This window comes from Leptinotarsa decemlineata, unplaced genomic scaffold (genome assembly GCF_025532065.1).
Source record: "Leptinotarsa decemlineata unplaced genomic scaffold, Ldec_3_MD MMD2_tig00026294_RagTag_RagTag, whole genome shotgun sequence".
Lineage (NCBI taxonomy): Eukaryota > Metazoa > Arthropoda > Insecta > Coleoptera > Chrysomelidae > Leptinotarsa > Leptinotarsa decemlineata.
This window is the reverse complement of record NW_027412674.1, coordinates 11,010,343-11,022,707: the sequence shown is the minus strand read 5'-3', so window position 1 is coordinate 11,022,707 and position 12,365 is coordinate 11,010,343. Positions and strand designations below refer to the sequence as shown.

Genomic DNA, 12,365 nt, shown 5'->3' with positions numbered 1-12,365 from the left:
AATATTCCATGAATATCTAGTGCTGTGTGGGTATATGTGAAAAATATAACGTTATGAGAAAGGTATCAATATATCTCGAATAATTGATGCTGTTTCATTCAACTTGTTAATGTAGTTATAATTGGGAAAATTTCAATATTATGTGCTGTATGTTATTCAATCCTTTCACAATAAACTGAAATAATTTCTGCACAGATATTAATCTGGTAATATCGAATATTCAGAGCTTCTGAATAATGTTTGATTAAGGGGGTGCTAAAAGTATTTGACCAAACAGAATGTTTGTGTCGAAAATGTAGAATGCAATATTTCATGAAAATTCAAGTGACTCTACGCTGATGATGGTCCTTGTGTGTTCTAAGATTCCTTAAGTTATCACTTACACTAAATATCATAGTTATTCAATACCTCCGAAAATTATCATTTGTACAAGAAAAGTACGAACTGATAATTCAAACGATTAATTAGAATAGGAAGGAATCTTATTAGGTCTATGAGTAGGTCTAGTTTGATGGAAAATATTGATTCAATTCTAAGCATCTATTTATTTTTTTCATGATCACTAACATATACTTTACTATTGAAAAAAATATATTTCATGATGAAGAGGATGAAAAATGAAATGGTTATAACGAGGAAACCTACAAACAATACAATATCAATGAGGTACTTCTGATACCAAGTCAAATGTAAAGCAGCCGATTTGAGGTGTGGAGCTCCTTTATGGCGAATAACGTACTCCACCCAGAATACTGCTTCGTCAAGAGGTTTCACTGGTTGATCCTGCATTATTTTGGAACGTAGTTTGGCATTATCCCTGTACCTGTAGAAAACAAAATGAAATCAGTCGAAAATTAAGTGGTTTGAGTGTTTCAGGTGTTTCGCTAAACAATAGCTTGCTTAAGCGTGCCTACACTAATCGAAATCTTCATATTCGTTGCCTCATATATGTTTTTATAATTTGAAGTATTTGAATTTTAAGTATCTGAGGAAGTGTACAGAGTGGGCCAAAGTGAGCACTTTTGAAGGGAAACTCCTGTTTTCAAACTAGATAGATGAAAACTGATGACTGTCTCTGAGGGTCAAATTTCATGACAAACTTATTGGTGAAAACTGGATATTGATATCTATCATCGTTTCTGAATAACAGCATATTTTTCAAAGATGTGCATTTTCGAAAAGTTGCTGTCATTTTCTCCTGGTGTAATGGTGTAAAAAATAATTTTTTCAAATGAGGTATCAACAGTTGTGGAATTGGCCGCGGTGGTAGTGCGCCCGACTCACGATCGGAAGACCGTGGGTTCGATTCCCGCTTCGACCAGATATTTTTCTCGACAGAATTCATCTGGTTGAAGCTGAGATAATTCTTCAACCGTGTTAGGAATCACACGTTGAAAGGTAAGACCTCGTTAGTCTTTAGCTCGCACAAGTTCTCAACTTTTGACAGCTTGTGATGTACATCACATGTACCGGTCTGGTACAAAATCAGAATTTTAGAATGAAAAAAAGAAATTTATTCATTAGATTCACAATAATTTCACCAAATTTAACGTTTATATGTTTAATTGTTTGATGTGTAACTATAATCATTCTTGAATCACTAACCAAACTAATTTCAATGTTTTCCCATTTCTCAAATCTAAGTTCAACATCAAAATCAAATAATAACAAAAATTATTTTAAACATCACTGAGTCCAACCTCAATGACAATTTTTCTTTGAGGATGACAGTATATATTGTGGAAATGATTGGAATATATTGTTAAAAGAGTACACTTTCTCAATTGCTGCTTGTCCAAATATTTACTTATATTTATTTATATATATATATATATATATATATATATATATATATATATATATATATATATATATATATATATATATATATATCATAGGAGTGCCTAGAAGAGTTTTTCGAGAGTTTTTTTTCATTTTTAGGTATATATATATATATATATATATATATATATATATATATATATATATATATATATATATATATATATATATCATAGGAGTGCCTAGAAGAGTTTTTCGAGAGTTTTTTTTCATTTTTAGGTAGCTATTCAGATATTTTTCATTGCTCTGAGCGTTTTCTACAATGAACCTAGAATAGGAAAACCCTTTATGATTATCTGTAACATATCTACATCTATATTATATGTGTTTCAATAAGCAGAAAGAAAAATGATATCAATAATAACATCAGAAACGAACACTTTAATTGGAATAAAAATTCAAATGAAAAAATTTATATACACAAAAAAATTAATGGCGCAATAAATGTTGGAATAGGAGTCCTTTCATTTCGAGATATTTTTAAACTCAGTTTTTCAATTTATTTATTGCCTTCAACACACTTATTTGCTGCATTCCTGCGAAATCATTCAAAATCCTCAATCTCGAGTCTTTCACATTTTCTATCTCTCTGCCTATATTTTCTTTATTCGCAGACATATTGGAAATCTGTCCACATTTTGCTATTGGCACTTGATGTGGGCCATCAAAATATGGCCATGAATCTTTTATACAGGGTGCGGTAAATAAGTGTATTGAGGACTCCAATTTGAACTTTTATTGCGCCAATAATTTTTTCAGCATATAAATTACTGCATTTCAATTTTCATTACAATTATAGTGTTCGTTTCGGATCTTATTATCGCTATCATTTGTTTTCTGCTTATTAAAACATATATAATATATTTTTGATGTAGATATGTTTCAGATAATCATAAAAGGTTTCCTTATTCCAAGTTCATTGTAGAAAACGCTCAGAGCAATGGAAAAAATATGAATAGGTACCTAAATCTGAAAAACAATCTCTTTAAATTCTACGGTACATAGGGAGACGTTAAAGTTGCTATTATGTTTTTGTTTAACTCAGTCAATCAATTTCCAGGGCCGTAATTTAAAAGAAAAGATTAATTCTCACAATTATAATCAAATATTACCGAAAAATTCCCAAATATACAATTGAATTTGATTTCTGAGTATGAAGTGAATGTCGACGATACAAAAACTACAACAAAAAATACAGGTTCGTATTTAAAAATTCAAAGATGGAGGTAGCCCAAGTCAAATAACATCCTGTATAAAAGATTCATGGATATATTCTGATAGTTCACACCAAGTTCAGATAGCAAAATGAATACAGATTTTCAATATGTCTGCGAATAAAGAAGATATAGGCAAAAAATAATTTGGGATTTTTTGGTTTTTCCTGTATATCTCCAGAACCAAAAGAGCTATATTCGATTTTTTCACATCATTGAATAGGTTTCTATAATACGCAACTTTGCCATGATTTAACCGACACTCTATCTCTTATCCTTTACGAGATTTCATGTACAAATACGAATTTGAATAGCCCTGTATAAAATCGAGAAAGGTTAATGCAGTTAAGCTGCTGGAGAATAATTCCATAAAAATCAAAATATGAATAAATGAGTACTTTCTGATAATTCCCATATTGATTTCAATTTAAGAGCCACCGATAGACATCTGTTTCAGCATATTGGGCATGGTCAGTACCGGGCAGGCGGTCCTCGATTGAAGACAAAACGTTGATAGTCATCATCGTTTCTTGCAGGTTGGAGCCTTGCTCCCTTACCCTTTGGGCTTATTTTCGTCAGAGGGACGAATGGGTCATGACTGATTTATGATGGTGGCATGAAAGTCTTCAGACATCCATACTGCCCTTCGCGGTGAACCCCTACCTGGCTGGGGTGAGATGGATGAAGATATTATTCATCTGTTAACAGATGACATAGGGGCCTCATTCGACAGAGTGTCGGGGCCTTCTATATCGGGAGGGGTTGTCTACAGCGTAATCTATAGCTTCCCTGACTAACAGATTGTCGTGAGTTGCAGCGCAATCTAAAACTCGCCTATTCCTCGACTGGATGGACTGCTGAATGGAAGGCAGCTTCAAATCTCTACGGATGGCTTCATTCCGCAAGAACCACGGAGCATTCACAATCATCCGTAAAATTTTATTTTGTAAGGTCTCCAGGATGGATATGTTAGTCGGAGCCGTCTGTCCCCAAACGCCTGAAGCGTACATGATGACAGACTTGAACATCGTGTTATAGATCGTGATTTTATTCTTGAGGCTCAACTTAAACTTTCTATTGATCAAAGGGTACAGGCTTGCCACCTGACCCTGGGTCTTTGCCTTCACGCTTAACGAGTGCGTGTTCCAGGTGAGCCTACGGTCTATTAGAAGACCGAGACTTGACCCGCGTCTGCCAGTCAACCTCCCTTCCAAATATTCTCACTTTCATAGCCGGAGAAGATGTCGTTCTTCCCATGGTTATCGTCTGAGTTTTTTCCGGGTTCACTCGGATGTTCCACTCGAGGTACCAGCGCTCGATGTCGCCCAATGCACGTTGCATATAGACGATCCCGAGCTCCCGACCCATGGAAGACGAGAGGAGAGCCGTGTCGTCGGCGTAGAGAGATACCTCTACACATGCTTGGACTTTGGAAGGTCGCTGGTGTAAACCGAGTAAAGCGTGGGAGAGAGCACGGCCCCCTGAAGACAAAATGTGAAAAACCAGAAAAGTTCTTAATGAAAATAACTGAGTCAACGCAAGCGAAACATGAGTGGAACCACGTTTTGGTGTGACACCCAAGTCAATTTGACAAGATTTCATGTCAGTGTTGGTGGTTTGACCAATCAACCGACAATTGCGGTAGCAGGTTAGCTTCCCAAATTTCTGCTTCCGCAGTTGTCCAGCATACCTGCGCTAAGTAAAGATATTTAAGTTGGAAATTTTGATTTTGAAAGAAGTCTGCAATATGAAAATGACACCATTTTGACATTGAATAATGTGAAATACTTTTTCTAATTTTTTAATGTCGTTTATCACGGTGATATATATTGTGTGAATATTACAGGATGAATTCAGGTTTTTTTATTTTTTGGTGGTAGAGATTCTTGAATTTTGCTGAGGGTGTCGATGTCTGTCTTTTTGTTCATATTGTTTTTTTCAATTTTGATTTCAGCCATTTCCAGAAATTGCCTTTTATTTTAATCTGGTTCGAAATGGAAAATTTTGATGTTAGTATAATTTACTGAATGACTATCTAGACAGACATCGAGCTTCACAAAACAATATCGTGATGCGAATGAAAAATTACATAGATTAGGTCCGAGCGAACTGGCCCGTACGATAGAAGAGGATGCAAAATTTGAAGTTTGACTCGGTGCAACCTTCGAACAAAACATAGTGTGCATGCTATTTGTTCTTATCACTGAGAAGAGTTGCGATAGAATATAGTAGCTGCAAATCATGTCAGTACCTATAGATGTTGTGAGTCGTGTACACATTGATGCCATGTTTTTCTCCTCAACGCTGGCAATCATGTTTTTCCTTCAACGCTGCACACAACATGTATACTGCGTTGGCAGCCATGTTTTTTTCTTTAACGCTGTGCACACCCTGTATAACTCCATGATAACTTTTCTTCAACGCTGCAAACACACCCTGCATACCTCGATAGCAGCCATATTTTTTTTCTTTAACACTGACAGCCATGTTTTTTCTTTAACGCTGGCATCCATCTTTTCTTCTTCAACACTGCGCACACCCTGTATAACAGCGCTACCGCTTACCGAGCGATACACATGAACAAACACTGATAAGCCATTGTTTGTCACAGAATCCGCTTTGCTCATCTACTACCATGGTTACTGTAGTATCAACAGCGGCTGCTGTGATTCACTATAACTTTCTGTAACTGGGTTGAACCATCACATCAGTGTCCTAGTGTGAGGAATTCGACGAAATGGCAGTAGCCGGCAGGCACTAGCCAACAGAAGAATTTCAATCCTGCTCCTTAACAACGCCCCCTCCCTACGTTTCATAAATCACTGTCCAAAAATCAAACGATTTACCTTCGAAGTTCTGCTTTACTAACTATATTTCCCAGACCTTTCGCCAACTGACTACTATTTCATCTAGCACTCCAATAACTGTCTCACAGGAAGAACCTTCGCCAATCAATACCAGGCAAAAATAGCCTTCGTCGACTTCATCGAATCTCGAGCCCACAACTTTCATACTGACTGAATTGATCGACTTGTGTAATTAAATTGAATATTCACTTGGATATCACTATGCCGAACCCCAACGCAGTGATCATTTCCAATATTTGAAAAAGTTGACAACATGAAGTATTTGGGTGTATATATGGACCAACACCTGCGATGAGAAAAACACATTGATAAACAGTTAAGAGACTCAATAAGTTAGTTTATAAATTCTATCAAATCAGAAATCTGAATAATAAAAAGCTTTAACTTGTGATTTACAACTCACTCGCTGAATCTTTATTGAGGTACTGTATCATTATAAAAAGTGGTCTCAGTAAAACATTACTACACGGTCTAGAGGTTTTTGCAAAATACCCTAATAAAAGTAATTTTTAGGAAAAATAAAAGGTACTCAACTGAAGACCTTTACAAATAAACCGGCTAATTTGATGTATGAAAACTCTATACCTATCAATGCTTAATATGGATGCAAAATACCTCCATCACTCAGATAAGTCATACTTACAACACACGTACTAAATCTGAGCAGAAAACAAATGTTCCCCTCTGAAGACTAACACACACACACACACAGAAATGTATATCATACTTTGGTCCAAAATTGTTAAACCTAGTCCCTTTAGAAATCAGAATCATTCCTTATAAACGTAAAATGAAATCAAAACTGAAAGAATATGTGAACCAAAATTATAACAAACTGAAAACCGTATAAGAACTCGAATAATAATTAGAAAACAAAATACAAACAAATAACCATATTCTCTCTCCGCTTTACTGGTTCAGTGGGAGATGACCGTTTGGCGGGAGTTGGCCATTTTTCGCTTGAAGATAGGTTTCTATATGTTGCGTATTTCTACGCTGGCTTGGCTGAATCCGTTGTTGGACAACATGTATGCGGCTTCCTTGAATTTTCTCCTAAACAATGTCTCTGTGTAGGATCTCAGCTTGGGACCACTCGATGTTGTGTTGATGGGTCCAAACATGGTCTGGTATTCCTGATTTGCTGGTTTCCCCTCGCTGTGCGTGTTTCTTGTGTTCGGCAATGCGAACATTCAATGGCCTCTTAGTTTCACCAATACAGGATTTTTCGCACTCACAGGGTATCCGATAAATGCAATTCTTGGAATCGCAGTCCGCGTTTGGTGGCCTGGGTTTCGTGAGGCTGCTACGTATAGTGTTGCCGGATCTGAAACAGGTTCTGATGTTGTACTTGGAACCAATTCTTCTTATTCTCTCCGATAATCCTCTGATGTAGGAAAGTGCAAGCACTGGTTGTGACGGCTTCTCTTCCTTGCGAGGCTCCTGCTGTATTTTAGCCAAGGTCTTTTCTACCATCGCTTTGGAGTAGCCATTCCGTTGAAGATCATTTTTGATGATGTCTAGTTCCTTCTCGAGACCTTCCTCCGTATTACAGAGCCCAAAAGCACGGTCTAATAGATTGATGGTGGTTGTATTCGTGGTTCAGATACTGTCCCGTATGAGTGGGTTTTCGGTATACAGATGTTTCCCACTTAGTGTCGGTCCTCTTCACCAAAACGTCTAAGAATGGCAATTCGTTGCGGATTTCCTTCTCCATTGTGAAAGTGATGGAAGGTCTCACGCTGTGGGATGTGTTTCAGGAGGGCGTCTAGTTCAGTGTTCTCATGGTTCCATATTATGAAGGTGTCGTCAACATATCTCAACCAGACTCGAGGTTTCTTGAGGGCTTTTTCAATGGCCAGAGTTTCAAACCACTCCATATATATATGTTGGCTATGACTGGTGAAAGTGGAGATCCCATTGGCAGTCCTTCATCTTGTGTAAAGAATTCGTCCTCCAGTTGGAAATAACAGTTTCTTACACAGAATTCTAGTAATTCCATAATTACTTCTATAGGTAGATTCGTTCTCTCGTTCGTAGAAACACTCAATATATGGAAACCCATTATTAAGCGGAAAATGGCCAACTCCCGCCAAACGGTCATCTCCCACAGAACCAGTAAAGCGGAAAATGGAAAGCGGGGATAAGTGAAAGTACTCGAACGACCTATAAATAGTCATCTCTCGGAGGAATCAGTCCAGTCATCATCCGAAGACGATTGTAGATACTAACAATCGAAACGTCGTGAACTAACGTGACTTGGAATCTCTCAACTTTTTATTTTCATTTTCTTTTTTCATTTCTTTATTTTTATTTATTTTTGTTCAATTGTTCTATTTCACTTGTATTTTATTTCACTATTATTTCATTTCAGGTTTATTTTGCTTGATATAATTGTCATTTTCAGCTATTCATTTTTTATTCTTCTTTTTTAGTTGTTCCAGGGATTTCAAATCATTTTATATAGCAGACAATGGAAGTCCGAACTAGTGAAATTCATCATGAAACATTGTCAATCACCTTCAAACAAACCCATGATTATGTTTGTAACATTCGGAACATTTTATTTAGATTGAGTAAATCCATGTGTTTCTGTTACTTTATCATGATTCAATAAGTATGTGTCAATTCACCTGAGAACGTTCACATCAGTGCGTTTCTCCAGGTGTTTTTTCAGAAAAATAACTCTCGATATCCTTTAATTTTATTTTATCGAAACTTATACCAGAAGCGTAATGGTTCACATGCTCTGATAGGGCTTAATAATTATCATTTAATCTGCAATATGTCTGCTTTTATTAGTCATGATCCGATTCCTAGATGTCTGACCAATATAACTTGTACGACAGTATAAACAAGGTATTTCATCAACTACTTTGTCAAAAGTCTATGAAGGTCTACTTCTGAATTGTGTTCCGATTTTTGCGAATGAAGTTGGTAGCAGTTTTGGATCAAAGATTTTTCCTCCAACTCGTGGTTGAGTTGAAATAGTTTCGATATAAATTTGTCTTCTTTACATAATTTTTGTGAGATTTAATGTAATAGAAACAACGAAACCTATACTTCAGTTGAGATGTATTAAATTTTTAGTGGAATTCTACCACAAACTTTTACAAAGAGCACTGAGAGATTTACTTTCAATAACTGTTTGTTGCAGTTACTGATCTGTCACAAATATATCAGTGTGTACAAAATAGTGGAATGGAGAATTCACTGAATGCCGACAAAAAATCAACTCACTTTGGATTATTGAGTATTTCATTCAAAGCATTGCTGAAAGTTTCTTCAGTAAGATCATGTAGGTTTAATTTGACAGCCATGCCTCTTCTCACAACATCTTCAATATTCTTGTATTGGTCCCAATAGGTTGGAATTCCCAGAATGGGCACACCAAAATACACAGATTCCATCACACCAAGGAGGCCACCATGTCCAATGAAAGCAACAGTATTAGGATGTGCTGAAAAAACAAATTTTTAACGGTTCATGTCTTTCATCAGAAACATTACGATTGAATGCAGAAACAACAAAAACATTTGATACATTTATATTATTTACAACGGTCTCAAAACTGAAAATCTTGAGAGGAGGCCACAGGTTGTCTCTGTCTATACTGACTTTTCCAAAGCCTTTGATAGAGGCAACCACGGCCTACTCATTTCTAAAATTCAAGCGCTTGGTATAGGCGGGAATGTCTTGCAAGTAAGCAATAACTTCTTAACTGGTAGAACTCTGTCTGTAAAATACGGAGACACATCTACGCCCATTCAGGTTCCATCAGGGGTACCGCAGGGATCCCATACGGGTCCACTGCTGTTCAACTTGTTTGTATCGGACACAGAGTTTGTTTTTAAATATTCAGAATTTCTTATGTTTGCTGATGATTTCAAACTTTATTGAGCAATTACTTGCCGGGAAGATGCTGAATCAGTTCTCTGGAAGTCTTTTCCATGTGGTGTAGAAATAATTTGTTAGAGGTAAATATTGATAAGCGTCAAATCATTACGTACGCTAAAATTAAAAGTGCAATATTCTTTGAATATACATTGAATAATATAGCTCTTAAAAAAGAAACATTTATTCGCGATCTGGGAGTTAAATTTGATAGCGAAATTAATTTTAATCCTCAAGTATCAGAAAATGTGGCTGAAAGTCTTGAAATGGTTGGTTTAGTGTTGGGAATTTCTACTAATTCCTCAATTAAAACAAAAAATATTTTATATTGTGCCTTCGTTAGATCCATTCTTCAATATTGTTCGGTTATATGGTACCCATACTGCAATGTAAATATCGATTTGATCGAGAATGTTCAGAAGAAATTCTTAAGGAATTGTGTTTTTCACTGTGGTATTCAACGAAATGAATATGAGTACAGTCAACTCTCAACCAAGTTGAATATAAAATCATTGGAAGATAGGAGAATTTATATGAACTTGAGTTTCCTCTTCAAATTATTAAATAGTGAGATACACTACTCAGACCTACTTCAACTAATAACTCTTCATATCAAACAAAAAGATACTAGAAATCCTGAAATTTTTCATATACATTTTTTCCATACCAATTATGTTTTGAACAGTCCGATTCCGCGTAGTCTGAAGCTGGGAAATCAATATCATAATAACTTGGATCTGTTTAATGTATCACTTTAGGTCTTTAAAAATCATTTGAGAAGGCTGTAGCGTTTTCAAAGCTTTTCTTTACCTTACCATTACAGATTTGTTAGATCTTTTTTCTTGTAAGTACCAGAATTGTTTCATCTTTTAGTAATGTAGTCACTAGAGATAAGGATTTATCAATACTTTGTATTTCACACATCACTTAATGTTTTGTAAAATTGTAAATTGTAATATGGACAACAGACATGACCATTCAAAAATACTTTGTAGTTCCTCACACATTGTTGAATATGTTTTTGTAAATTGGCTTTGCCGTTGAATAAATAAATAAATGAAAATGTTCAATCATCTTCCTCAAGCTATAAGAACCATAAAACTTTGCGCTCTGAAGGAAGCGTTGAAAAACTTGCTTTCTGTGAGACCTTATTATAACTTAGCAGAATTCTATGATGATAATTTTAATTGGGTATGACTAACTATAATAACCACGGTATTTTATTGATTTGATTCAATTCAGTTCAAATTGATTCATTTCATTATAATAATAACAATAATAATATTTATTCACACACAAGGATAATAGTACAAGGATAATGGTACAAAATTGTAATTTGAAAACAAATTTCTAAAACTAACGGTGAATAAATTTACAGCTTACGAAGTACAAGTACTTGTTTGTAAGTTTTAAAAGAAACACATAAGACATTACTAATTGAAACGAAATATACATACACAGAGTGTATAAGTTCATCTAATAAAATGATCTAAAATTAAAATCTAAAAGCAAAAACATACTGAAATATCTACATTGAAGAATTCAATCGTAAAAATGTCATTACTTTTATTATACTTTTTTTTTTATTCTATTCATTTTAATCCATTGCCTATTTGATTCAACTCTCTATAATTTCATGAAAATAGTTTCTGCTTGTATTTTGTACATAATGTTTAAGAGTTTTTTTGAAACAGTGTGCGCATAACTCATTTTTAATATCATTTGGCAATGTATTAAACAACTTAAGCCCAAGATATGGATAGCTTTTTTGCCCGATCGACTTATACATAAGGGGTGATTTGTATTTATATTTATGCCTAGTTGAGTAATTATGGTTTTGCATTATCAACTCAGATCTGTATATAAATTGTCTCAGATTTGCTTGTATGTAATATAATTGTCTTACATCATTAACACCAGCTTCACAAAACAGCAAGTCACTAGAATATCTTCTATTCTTATTGAGAAGAATTTTGAGGAACCGTTTTTGCGAGATTTCCAGTATATTGTAATAACTTTTCGAAAGACCCCCCCAACCAATGATTCCATAATTCAAATGAGATTCTACTAAACTCTTATATATCATTATTTTCTGCTTGATATTGAGATATTGCGTCAGTTTTTTGAATTTGTACAGGATACAACGTAACTTTTGAGTCAGAAATCTCACATGTTGGTCCCATTTAAAGTGACAATCTAATACAATACCAAGGTATTTGATATTTTTGGCTTGATTTATTTTATATTTCTTTTGGATCATGATATCAAAGGTGGGGAGTGCATTTTCAAAGCTACTGAAGGGTAAGTAAACTGTTTTGTTGAAATTGATTGACAATAAGCGATGATCAAACCACAATTTTATTTCTGTCAGGTCATTTTCAATTTTTAATTTAAGTTCATACCAATTATTGTCATTATATATTATGACGGTATCATCCGCAAAGCTAACGATCTTTCCGTTTCTCTCCAATTGAAAAATATTGTTCAGATATATCAAGAACAATACAGGCCCTAATACCGTGCCTTGGGGTACACCACATGTGATTTCTTG

General features: G+C 35.0%; 2 protein-coding genes across 2 annotated transcripts in view; one reads left to right on the top strand and one right to left on the bottom strand.

The window, feature by feature from the left end:
* The window catches only part of LOC111515458 (G-protein coupled receptor dmsr-1), a 380,603-nt gene that overhangs the window by 56,440 nt on the left and 311,798 nt on the right, over positions 1-12,365 (top strand). The gene's annotated exons all lie outside the window — the stretch shown is intronic.
* The window catches only part of LOC111515926 (UDP-glucosyltransferase 2), a 31,981-nt gene continuing 20,141 nt past the window's right edge, over positions 526-12,365 (bottom strand). The window contains exons 3-4 of the mRNA XM_074180352.1: positions 9,161-9,380; positions 526-823 (exon numbers count right to left, since the gene is read on the bottom strand). Coding sequence (XP_074036453.1) covers positions 541-823; positions 9,161-9,380 — 503 coding nt within the window. The 3' untranslated portion in view covers positions 526-540. The remainder of the gene's footprint in view (positions 824-9,160; positions 9,381-12,365) is intronic.